General features: G+C 33.3%; 1 protein-coding gene and 1 long non-coding RNA gene across 7 annotated transcripts in view; one reads left to right on the forward strand and one right to left on the reverse strand.

Moving 5' to 3' along the window:
* LOC141461368 (uncharacterized) overlaps window positions 1–13421 on the reverse strand; it is a 214602-nt gene that overhangs the window by 156507 nt on the left and 44674 nt on the right. The gene's annotated exons all lie outside the window — the stretch shown is intronic.
* The window catches only part of LOC141461364 (uncharacterized), a 159285-nt gene that overhangs the window by 140240 nt on the left and 5624 nt on the right, over window positions 1–13421 (forward strand). For all 4 annotated transcript variants that reach the window (XM_074142366.1, XM_074142367.1, XM_074142365.1 and 1 more), the window contains one exon: window positions 808–1034. In XM_074142366.1, coding sequence (XP_073998467.1) covers window positions 864–1034 — 171 coding nt within the window. In that variant the 5' untranslated portion in view covers window positions 808–863. The remainder of the gene's footprint in view (window positions 1–807; window positions 1035–13421) is intronic.

The following is a 13421-nucleotide window of genomic DNA, read 5'->3' on the forward strand; positions in this document are numbered from 1 at the left end:
AAAAAACACACGTGATCTACTTCTCATCATATATCTCTAGTAGAACACTTATTTAATTTTAACTTAGCAAAGTAAAAAGTCTACTTAAAAGAAAAAATGAGTAATCGCAAAGCATAAAATGAATAGCCCCTAACAAAAAAAAATAATAATAATAATTATAAATAAATGAACAAGTTAATTTAGAGAAAATTGTCTGCATGCAAGAAGGGAAAGTTTCTATATATTTTTTTTTCCTACAAGTTTTCCAACCTTCATGAAAACGCATCCATTCTAGACCAACCGTTAAAATCACTTGGCTGCAATTTCCCAATTTCATTTAAAAACAATAAAGAAAATTATTTTAGAAAAATTTTTTTGTTCTAAATAATAATAAATTTAAAAGATTAAATAGTTTACAATATTTTAATTTTATCTTCAAAACGAGTAACGAAAAAATATATACACATATGAACTCTTACGCATAAGATAACAACGAGGATATGATAATGCAAATTATTATATAACATTTAGATAACATTAAAAGTAAATTTTGCTTCATTTTTTGCAATTTAATTTCAAATTTAGATATTTAAAAAAAAAGGGCGAATTTTTCCAGACTAAAAAATTATTTACTAATAAAAAGTGATTTACAATTTACAATAATTGGTAACTATTGTCCAAAATTGGGAAATAAAAGAATCACGGAAACTATTGCGTATTTTTATACGCTAAAAAAATGAAGAAGTTATTTTGACTATTTATTTTATTAAGCCCCCGAAATTAAACTTTTGTATTATCTAATTTATTTTTTTTTTAATTTTTTTCCAGGGCTAAGCGAATTCCTTGCGCTCATCGCTTGTCTCCTGTTGGCTGTACCAATAGCGATGTCAGCTCCATCAGGAAAACCAGTTTGGATTAACCCTTGCGGTGGTAAAGAATTAGGCGGCGGTGAAGGAAGTCAAGCAGATACAATACCTGATAATCAATTATTAACTAGGATTATACTTGCATCAAGAAATGCATTAGCATTTGCGCAAAAATTTTCCGAAGCTTTTGTAAGTAAAAAAGAAAATTTTATGATATAGGAAAAATGAAAAATCAGCTTTAAATTGAAAGTGGGAGAATGTTTAAAGATGGTGGTTTCCTGAAGCCCCTGATTTTCGATCAGATTTCCTCTTTAGGTTGGAAATAACGAGAAAAAAAAAGCTTAGAAATGTAGTTGGAGGCCATTTTCCTGGCCCTGAGAAAGTTAATCGAGAATGGGTACAACGCGATCTCAAAACTCTATTGTGTGATTCCCTTAAATGCTAGTGTTTACTCGTAGAATGTAGGTGTATATGAAGCGTTCGAGGGGTCATTCAATAACTTAACAGGCAAACCTATTTAGTGAAGACGAATGCTTAATGCAGGGAATTTAAAGTTCTTTTAAGAATTAGTTGGCAACCTTGCGAAGAGTTTCACAGTCAGCTGTACGGTTAATATTTACCTTTAAAGTCTTAGGTACAATGGCATGCCCGTTCGAAGATAGTACTTTTGAAGAACAACATTCTGCGGTTCGTTTTTTGACTTCCGGAAAGTGTAGAACCGTCAAAAAATATTCTCTCGGATGAAAACACCAATACGGTAGTAGTTGCATGAACCCGGGCGAGATTTATTATGAGTAAAACATGAATACAAAAAATCCTGACACTTTTTTAAATTTTTTAAATTATCACGAACAGGGGTGCCGCCAAAACTTTTGAATTAAAATTTAAATAATTTGATTAATAACACAATTAAAAAAGAAGAGGTCATAGAACTCGCAATTAATAATAAAAATAGATTATTCATAGATAAATGCTTACTGAACTACAAATAATGTTGATTTGTGCTTACAATAACATTATTTCATACAAACATTCACCTTTTAAGGGGGTGAATATTAAAATAAAAAATATTACATGTACAATTAAATTTTGTTAACCCATTAAATTCGTTTCTGCAATTATTAGATCGATTAGTTTTATGTAAAAATTACTTTGAATCGATCTAAAAATCGTTCTACTTTCGTCAATTATGCTTGGAATTTTTGATGGCACTTCATTGCAACAAACATCACTCTCGGACAACTACACTGCCGGTCAAAAGTTTAGGACCACCTCAATTTTTTGAGAATATTCGATATATTTTGGAATAAATAACACAAGCTAACATTGTTTTTCTACAATGAAACTTTAATATATGTTAACAGAGGTACACAGTTCAATATACGAGGGGCACTATTTATATTTTGAGCCTAATAATAAAAAAACAGTAATTTGTCATTGAAAATGACTTTATTGTTTTTCAAAATATTCTCCTTTATGATCTATACTCGTACACTTCTGCATGCGTTCGAACCACTTGTCAAAGCATTTTTTCCATTTCGCTTTAGTCACCTCCAAAACATAGGTTTTTGAATGCATCAACGGCTTCTTCTGCCGATGAAAATCGTTGCCCACGTAATTTATTCTTGACGTTCGGAAACAAAAAAGAAGTCATTTGGTGCCAAATCAGGACTGTACGGCGGATGACCCGTATTAATTCGATTTTTTTGAGTGCTCAAATAGTCGGTTGTTAGACGAGATGTGTGGACAGCTGGCATTGTCTTGATGAAGAATGATCCGACGGCGCTTGTTTGTTTTCCTTATTTCATCGAAGACTTCCGGCAAACAAATGGTTGTGTACCATTCAGAATTGACCGTTCTACGTTCCTCTAAAGCAGTGGTTCTCTCAACCTTTCTAATGCCGTGACCCCGCAATACAGTTCTTCATGTTGCGGAGACCCCAAACCAAAGAATAATTTTGGTGGCTACTGTAATTTTGCTACAGTTATGATTCGGAATGTAAATACCTGATATGCATTATGTATTCTCATTGCTACAAATCAAACATAATTTAAACGTAGTGATTAATCACAAAAACAATATTTAAATTATGTATTGAGAAATATTGATTACTAATTCCAATAAAATAACATTAACGGCCATGCGTTCCAGCTGAATAGCGCTGCTGCAGACGGTAGCGCGACTTCTCAGCGGCTAAAGCCATCGGAAATATGTATTTTCTGATGGCTTTAGGCGACCCCTGTGTAACCGCCGGGGTCGCGACCGACAGGTTGAGAACCGCTGCTCTAAAGGCACTGTGTTGCCACATGACCAGTTTTTCCGAAAAAAACAGGCGACCATTTGTTTCGAAGTGCTTCGAGCGCGAACAACTTTTGTTGGATTTGGTTCATCTTGAAACACCCGTACAGTCGACTGCTATTTAGTTTCCGGCTCATACGCATACATCCATGATTCGTCATCACCTGTTACAATCTTATACACGTCTTTTGAAGCACCGCCATTGTACGTACGCCTACCGTAAGGCGTAATTAGGGTTTCGAGTGATTAAAACTTATTAATTAATATAAATAACAGGTGGTCTTAAACTTTTGAGCGGCAGTGTACATCCCTAGTAGCTTTCACAGGATGAAATAGCATTTAAATTTAACTCCTAGATAATACAGAAAGCAGAAGAAAAAGGAGCTCACGAAATCAGAATCTAACGAAAACAGACTGACGAAACAGTATAAAACTATCGGTATCTATGGACAAACAATGGATTTACTTTTAATAATAATTACAATGATTGGGGGGAATACCATATGTTTTATACCGTCTACTATTTATTTTTTTTTCGCTTTATTATTTCTCTTCTAAATCTGCTTATATTTTATGGCAGATTATATAAATAATAGAAACCGGAAATTGTAAAAATATTTATTAGGATTTAAAAAAAAAGAAAAAAAAAACTTTATTGAGTTGTTATTTTGCTTAGGATGTTTTATTTTCTTGATCTTTTTGAAGCAAATCATAAAATTCAGAAATGACATATCGTTTTTAACTTTTAGTTTTTGCTTATTAATTTTTTTTTTATACTTCATTTAATGTCGTTCGCTTATTTTGCTTAAAAAATAATAATAATTTATTCAAAAGAAACTTAGCAAGAATCAAAAATATAATAAAACTTTTGATTGTTATGGTCATCGATCGTAGTATTTCTTGGGCTTGACCGGGTTCAATTAAATATAAGGATCATTTTTCGTGCTTATATTTTCGCAAAGATAAAATACTTCAAAAATTAAGTACTTTCAACTATGTTTTATTAAGATATCATAGGATGTGTAAATGCTTAGATAACTTTGAATCTCTTATTTCAATTATTTATTAATAATTTCTTCAATTTTATTCCTGTATCTTTACCATTTATGTAGGAGGCTCTATTCTGGAACGTGTTGGTAAATCAGGGGAAGAAAAAATGAATCTTCGACCATCTGGCTAAGAATGGATCAACTGGATGAAAAATTATTTGATCTAAAACCAAAACCTTTCAGATTAGCAATAGTTTTAAAGCGAATACAAGAAATAATGAATCTCAGGATAGGAATTAAAACCCAGCAAGAGTCCGTAATTGGGTATAGACAAGCGCTGAAAAGAACCAATAGATTTGGCAGAAACTAGATCAGTTTGGCGGATGGACCTACTATTTTATAGGGCCCAGTGGTCTTGGGTTCAATTTCCTAGCCCTTATGGGGGCTAAAAAAAATTGATAATAAAGTAAAAACCAAATTGATAATAAAGTATGAATGCAAAATCCATTTTCGACCACTTGACACCGGTAATTCGATATAAAGTCCTTTTAAAAATTAATTAGTTAGTTCAAATATCCCATGATGGGATTGATTAATTACCGTGTCCCCTCTGTGTATATGTGCCTTGAGAGGTGCGAGGACCATCACACAACCCAAACTGCAATTCGCCGAGCGACGGCTATATCCAATAGACCTTCATGGGGAAGGAGCTATAAGCCTCTGTCCTGATAAATGTTGGGGGGAACAGAACTATGACTGACCCTAAATCTGATAAAAAAAAATCAGTGATCAGCAAAAATCTCTAAATTGTTGATACCTCTCATTTCCTTCCCAAAAAAGTAACACTCGAGTGAGTTCTATAGTGCACAAAACAACTGAGATTTGTTTTCGAACTTACTTACTTATTAAAGAGGATTCTTGGATATGAAGTGCGATAACTATAATACTCTGAAGATGCCAGATGATATGCACAAAATGAAACTTGAAATATAAATGAACATATTCGTCTACATTAAAAAGTATAAATGTTCAGAATAAACAAATATTGGAGCAAAAAAAAGCGTAAAACGTCAGAAATAATTAATTTAAATTAATTAAAATAAACTAATTATGGAGGGGGAATAAAAAAAAAATTGTAAATGGCGCTATTCATGTCTTACTTACTTATCCGTAAAATATATTATATATTATATACATATATAATACACGTGTGCGTTTGTATATGCGTATGAGAGAGAGAGAGACCGGACACAGCACAGACAAAGCGGAAACTATAGCTCTCCGGAAATTATACACTTCTAACCAACAGAACGTCTTCCAACAGCTGTATTATTGATCGAGGATTCTTCATTGGAATCGTTTAGGTTTTGTTTTGAATTCTTTAATAAGAATTCTTTATTAATTTATTAATTTTTATTTAGTTGAATTTATAATTTCTGTAGATTCATGGATGGATTTTATTATAAATTTTCTTTTAATTAATTTTTTGACACAAAAAAAATAGTTAATTGTCTTCAAAAGCTTGTTAAATGTAATAAAATTATGTTGATAAAGTAAGCGTTCATGTTAAAACTAGTCTAGAAGCTAGCTATATAAATTCTCTGAGAAAAATTTAGAACCAAAATCGATAAGCTAAAGTTCGGCAGGCAAGTGCTTTGTAAAAAAAAAGTAAAGTAAAGTAATTGCCTATTTTTTCAGGCAGGCTTCACGTCCAACTACCAAATTAGGTGTAGTGGACGGAGGCGACTAGCAAACATACTTTACTGTAAATTTCTTTTATTAATCATTAAATAAAATCCGAGGCATAGAAAGGAGAATCGAACCCCGGTACCACAATACATATTAGCCTTGCAGGTCTCGCCTCTAGCCGCTCGGCTACCGTGGCGCCTAATTTACTTGGTAAATTACGGAAATGTAGCAGTAACCATTACCGGATGGACTGATATAAATAACACTAACTTGGAATTTTCAGGCAACTATTTCATTTATCAAAAATATTATAACGTAAAAACGTACAATCTACTAAAACAGCACATTAGATGAGTGTGCCTCACTTTCTCTAATTAAATTGCTAAAAAATAAAAATACAAAAAAAACTATATAGTGAACTTCCGGCTTGGTTGTTTTTAAACAAAAATGTGAAATTCCTGATTTTTGCTATTTTCCTCTTCTTTTTTTTAAGTAGCTATGCTGAACCGACACGCATTAACCGACCGACTAATAATAAATTCAAAGCTACAGGAACCCAAATTAAGTCCTGAGAAATACTCGATAAATCGAAGAATGTATTCAATAACAAATCTTAAGTGTATGTGAACTAATAAGATGATAGTTAAAAGTAAGTTTGTGAGTACGAATCATTAAAAAAAAAAAAAAATCAGACCGGAAATGGATTTTGAGATTCTGTATGAAGTGGGGGGGGGGAGCGGATTGTTGAAAGCAATATTTCAGTATATGAGCTTTTTATTACTAAATTCCAAGTGAGTTGGTCCGGAAGTCTATGTCACGTGACTCTATTTCTGGGCGTACAACTCCTTTTTTCTTAAATTTACTTAAAAAAATTTTTTCATTTTAACTAACTTCCTCCAATAATAGACTAAGATTTAAGTAAAAAAATTTTTGAACCTGAAGTGCGTCTTTATTCCTGGAAAATGGTTTCAAAAAAATACCTAAGTGATTGGATCTTCACCCGATATTTACGCGAGATTCTCAATGAGGAACAGTGAAATTACCTCACTGTACAGTTTAGTTTTTCCCCGGTTTTCTTTAATTTCTGAATAAAATAAAAATCATATTTTATTAAAAGGGAAGGGATAAGCGGTTAGCGTACTGGACTCCCATGCGGAGATCCCGGGTTCGAATCCAGCTGCTGACCCTTAGATTTTCTCTTCCTAGGAGCTTCTTACAGCTCACTGTCCGGTTGATAGACAGTGTTATCTGTAACGCGAGAACACTGTCCGGAGGCCGGCAGTGCACTGAAAAAAAGCTCCGTGCGCCAATAACCTTAGATGTTGACGTTCCTTAAACCACTTTTAAAAAAAAAATATTTTATTAATAAACAAATAATACTACAAATAATAATAGTTCAATTAAAAAAAAAAATTAATGAATAATCTATTGTTTAAATCATTTGTAAATTATTGAATCTACAAGTGGTATTTGTCAAGGTGATTTTAACGCCATTTCCAAACATGACCCGCAAAGTCTATAATAATAATAACCTTGTTTTAAACACGTCAAAAAAAATAAAACCTCTTTAAAACCGGTGTCATTCATTTTTAAAGATATATATATATTTTGAAGGTCCACCTATTCAATAACAGCAAACTCAGGTAGACAGAGTAATTCCCCTCCCCTCACCAACACGCGCTCTCTCTCTTTGACAAAAAGCGAAGAAAGCCTAGGCTAACAATGTAGCTGTTAAATTTTTCTGTTCAAGTACCTGTTAAATTTCAATTGCTGTAGTGACAGTTTTTTTTGGTTTGTTTGTCTCTCCTCCCCTCCCCTCTTCATCACCCCTCCACCCAAAAAAAAAAAAAACAGTTTATTAAAATAACCTTTAACAGTCTGGACGAGGCGACATACAGTCTGTCCTGTTATCTTATTTATGTTACGTACTAGTTTTATCTCGTTCTTTCTCAGAGATATAGTATATTATCTTCTCTCTTTTGATCGTATATATATATTTATCATTTTAACTCTTTCATAATCCAAAACTATCGTCTCTCTCTCCTCTCCCCCACTATATAACTGAACATCGTCTCATTGCTATCTCGTTACAAGCAGTCGCACTATTAGATTAGTTTTGATATAAATCGGCTAGCTCATCAAAATAGCAAACGGAGAACTTTTTTATTTTGTTCTTAATTCAGTACAGCAAAATAATCACAGCTGTCTGTGCTGTTATATAAATAATTTTAATCTTAAATTTTTAATTAAATAATAAACCGCTTTTAGGGCACGCACATAGTATTTACGAAACTAAAAATCGCCAAAAATTTGTTGAGTAAAATAACACTTCCGCTCCATTGCTTTGCTTCAAATTTGGAATCTTACAAATTTGAAATTTGTACAGTCGAGGAGATAGGTAATTATTTCCGGAAGTGGTATTTTAGATGGGGCAAATCTTGACCCCACCATTCGGCCTAGAATTACATTTAAAAAAAATAAAAAATAATTTGGAATAATGAAGAAGATTATGACGATTAAACAATAACAACTACAACAAAAAATCACTGAATACTCTTTTCAGACACTTCCGGTAAGTCGACATTGTTTAAAAGCTTATTACAAAAAAAAAATTTGCGATATTTCAAGGAATCAACTCTGTCCTGGTTTTTGCTAAAACACTCCAGAAGTGCATGCACACCATCTAAGTGACTGTAGTTCACCCATCTGATCGTTTCCTGTAGCGCCATTTTTTTTTGGAGGGGGATTCTCTCTATTCCCGCATTCCGCGCAGAATATCCGTTTCATCATCGTCAAATTTGATTCCCCCCCCCCCATTAAATCGAGTTCTTCCGCTCTTGGGCAGCTACCGCTTACTAGAAGAAGAATAACTTTTTTTTTTTTAACTTCCTGTTAGAACCGGAATAAGGAGGGGTGTTACAAAATTTAGTGTAATCCTCTTCTACTTTGCCCCCTTTCCAAAAAAAAAGGAGACTTTCCTAGACGCTAAGTACAGTCTCTAAAGATTTCCTAAAAGGCCCATTATTCTCATAACTGCTGGCACATTATTATCTATCGATAAAAAGCCTACTTCGGTCGATTTAGTGTTTTATCGATACTAATTTGTGACTGGCCTTCGTCTTTGTCCAGAAGACAATGTTTGGTTTTTCAAATTTCTCGTGGATAATGACTCTTTACAGATAGGCAGACCGTGAGGTGAAGGACCAAAGCCTACAAAATTGGAAATCTTGATCGATCTTTACTTGAGACAAGAACGAGTAAAAAATTGTAGAAAAATAAGGTAGTGTGGTTAGGCCCATGTTACTTTATGCTTGTCCCTCCTGGAGTCTGGACATGTCGATCCAATATCTCCTCGCTGCAGATCATACAAAATAAATTCCTCAGGCTTGTGACAACTTCCCCCCGCTACACCGGTATTATAGACTTACACGCCAACACCAACATGGTCTATGTAGAACGCTACATCAAGTACCTCGCTGCTGGTTTCTGCAGTGTGAATCAAGTCACAACTACCTCTCCAGATGAATAGGGTACTATAGTTTGGACACGGTGCACAGGCACAGGAGAGTTAAGGACTCCCTGAGGTAGAACTTTCCTTGGAGGCTGAGGGTTTTTCACTGTTTTCCCCTCATTACATACTTACGTTTATACTTATATGTATATACTTTAAATTATTAAATAAATTTTTATCTATCTATGTAGAAAACTTTGAAGTAAGGTTACATTTCCGGTTTAGTCAAAGATAAGTGGCTCGTTCATTATTAAAGCAAGACAGAAAAATCTTTGCCTTTAGTTTAATATAAATTTTAAATTTGGAATTGAGATCATATTTATTTATTTATTTATTTATATTTTTTCGTCTTCTTTGACCATTCAGCTTCTGTCGTCTAATGTTACATCTAACAATAGTACATTAGTTGCAAACACTAACACTGTTCAAACTAGAACTGCACGCCACAGCGATTCGAATCACAGCCAGAGAGAGAGAAAAGAGAGTTTTTAAAAAACATTTGTTAGCATGTGTGCGTGAGTTTGTTTGTGTAAGTGAATGTAGTTTAGTGTTAGTGTGTGTGAGTGAGAGAGAGGGAGGAGAGAGGCAGTTGAAGAAGAAGAAGAGCGAGATAGAGAGAGGAGAAGGAACAGCCGGCCACCTCTCTGGCTGGACATTCCGATGACATTGCAGACTTATAAAGAACACAGTTGTTGCTGAACACGGCGCATACTTATCCCCCCCCCCCGTACTTACAATAAAGAAAGAAAGAAAAGAAAACAAAAAAAACTTAAAAAAAAAAAAATTAAAAAAGTCGCTTCATTTATTTTGCCAGACTTAAATTAAATCGTGACATGATAGGATGCATTTTAATTTTTTAACTATTCAACGTCTTAATTTAAAGAGGTTTAATATTTTCTTTTTTTAATTCCAAAATGCATTTGCATTTATCAATGCAAATTGTTTTTAACCTTAAATGTTTACTTGTAAACACCGGAAATGTTCTTCGTTTTAAAAAATAAAAAATAAAAATAAGGATCAAGTCTAAAATAAAATTCCTTCAGGATCCCTCTAGATGAGAATATCACTGATTTCAGGTTACAATAATTTCATCCCTCATTTAAAGAGTAAAGTAAAGTAATCGCCTATTTTGTTCAGGCGAGGCTTAACGTCCAACTACCAATTAGGTGTGTCATGGACGGAGGCGACTAGCAAACATACTTTACTGTAAATTTCTCATATTAACCATTAACTAGAATACAAGACCTAGACCGGGAGTCGAATCCACTAACCAACAATACATCTTAGCTTTGGGGGTCTAGTCTATAACCGCCTAACATATTTTACTGTAAATTTCTCATATTAACCATTAAATAGAATCCAAGACCTAGACCGGGAGTCGAATCCACTAACCAACAATACATCTTAGCTTTGCGGGTCTAGCCTATAACCGCCTAACATACTTTACTATAAATTTCTCATATTAACCATTAAATAGAATCCAAGACCTAGACCGGGAGTCGAATCCACTAACCAACAATACATCTTAGCTTTGCGGGTCTAGCCTATAACCGCCTAACATATTTTACTGTAAATTTCTCATATTAACCATTAAATAGAATCCAAGACCTAGACCGGGAGTCGAATCCACTAACCAACAATACATCTTAGCTTTGCGGGTCTAGCCTATAACCACTCGGCTACCGTGGCGCCTCCCTCATTTTATAAAATTATTGTAACATATTACCCAAATATTACGGGCAATCGAGTACACCAGTATTTTCCACTCCTTGCTAGACGAACATAGAAATCAAATACGTGTGGAACTGTTTCGTTTGGTGGCAAAGATCAAGTAAAAAAGTATTATCTACTTTAGATAAAAATCCAGATTTTGTAAAGCACCGTAAGGGCGATTTTTAGCTCTAAATTGATACTACGTTAAAAAAAAAAAATACATTATGACTAAAATTTTGAGCGAATCTATGAACCGGAAGTGTGATTTTACTTCCTCTTTTTTCGTGAAAACGTATTTTAATGTGTTTTTAAATTTTGAACATTAACCATTTTTTTTATTAATTTATCGCCAGGGGCACGAAATTGAAGAGCGAAATTTTAGGACTTATTAGATTTTCGAGATGAGGGCCTATGCCTCACGGCACCGCATCCAAGATAGGCTTATTGTGCCTTCTCCTTACGAAGATGAAACCTCCCTTACTAAAAAGGTTGAGGACTTTCCCTACTAGTTCTTTTTGCGCTACTAACTATCTCTTTTGGTCTCAAAGATCCAAAAGGTTTCATAGCGCAACCGTTCGTCGTGCAACGCTAGTGAGAGGCCATTTCCTCCTCATCCTGATACAATCTGCACATCAGTTCCTCTAGCTAATAAGCCTCCCACCTTGTACAGATGACTGTGCCCTACGTGTACTGTGTAAATGTATTGGGGGTGTAACAGTATAGTATGTTGCCACATGTTCTTGTTGTTAGACTGGGGATACCCGCAGGGACGCCAAGTACCCTGAAGAAGTGGCTAGTCCACTCCCTCTTACGGGGACTTTAATAGATAATAAATATTTAATTAATTTCTCTATAACATTTATTACTAGACGATAACATGCATAATTTCACTACACTGAATTTTATTAGTCTATTCAGCAACAGATAAATGCTTTAGAAGTTTATTTTATTATTTTTTTGAAACTATTTATCTAAATATTCGTCAAAATAAATAGTTAAAAATAAAAAATGAACTTAGTTTGAGCGTTTAAAAAAATATTCTATAATCAGCGAATTGTACCTAATCTCATTCTCTTTATATCAAATAGTTTTTTTTTAATGTTTTCTTATGGGGAGGAAGTAAAATTTTTCTTTCAGGGAAAATAACAATTTCTCTTTGGCCGTTATTAGGCTACAAATTAGGCCGCTTTGTTCGCTTACAGTAGTAATTTTTGTTACTCTTAAGGCTAAAATACAGATATAAGGAGGCGCCACGGTAGCCAAGCGGTTAATGACTAGACCCGCAAAGCTAAGATGTATTGTTGGTTAGTGGATTCGATTACCGGCCACTAGGTCTTGGATTTTATTTAATGGTTAATATGAGAAATTTATAGTAAAGTACCTCGTATGTTAGGCGCGGTTAGAGGTTAGATTTTCTTTTAGAAAATCGATGGAAATCCTGTACTAGATTTTCTATAAAGTGAGAAAAGTTTCATTGTCTTGCTTAGGACTTTGGAATGGAAGTTTTTCACGGAGACCATTTCGATTTTCTTGTATCTGAATGGCTAATGGCCGGAAGCAAATGAACGTCTAGTAATGGAAGGCCTACACTTCCGCTTTGAACTCATACAGGTGTTAGGTATTGGATGGACGGCCCCATGTCATTTTGGAAGCCATTTTTTTTTTTTTTTATTGAGTTTTGAAACCACTCCAGCAATATCTTTATACATCGAAAGATTCTTTTTTTCTCTCTCTCTCTCTCTGTTTCATTCTAAAATAAAATGGAATCTGGAAGAGGACCAATTTTCCAAAATTTCCATCGACAGTAAAAATCTCTTCTGTCCTAATCAAGGGGGGGGGCCGGCCACAAATGCTAATTCGTATTACAGAAAAATTGCAATAATTTCTCATAACTAAACAATTAAAGATTTCGGCTTATTCAATCGTAAATAAAGACAAATTCAACAAATTGTTGAATTTCATTCATAAAAAAAAATTATTTTGAAAATTTAATTGATCTCAAGGATGAATGAATAAATAAATAAATAAATTGAAGTGCAAGTCAATGACATTGAAAATAAACAATATAAATAAAATTATGAATGCATTTTGCAATTAATTCTTTAAAATTTTATCAATTTATCATTTTTTAAATAATTTCATTAACAATTTAAAAAAAAATAAATGAATGAATAAATAAATACGCCCCTTTTTTATGTTCAAGGGTAAAATTTTTATAAAAATAAATAAATTTTTCTATTCATTAATTTTTTAAATAATCAAAATATAAATTGTTTTAATTCTCAATGAATTGACAGTTTCATTCTTTTAGTTATTTTGAGTTATAATAAATATTTTTGAATGAATAAAAAAATTTTAGTAACTATATTATTTTTT

This window comes from Rhodnius prolixus, unplaced genomic scaffold (genome assembly GCF_049639745.1).
Source record: "Rhodnius prolixus isolate KJV_2025 unplaced genomic scaffold, Rpr scaffold_6, whole genome shotgun sequence".
Taxonomy (NCBI): domain Eukaryota; kingdom Metazoa; phylum Arthropoda; class Insecta; order Hemiptera; family Reduviidae; genus Rhodnius; species Rhodnius prolixus.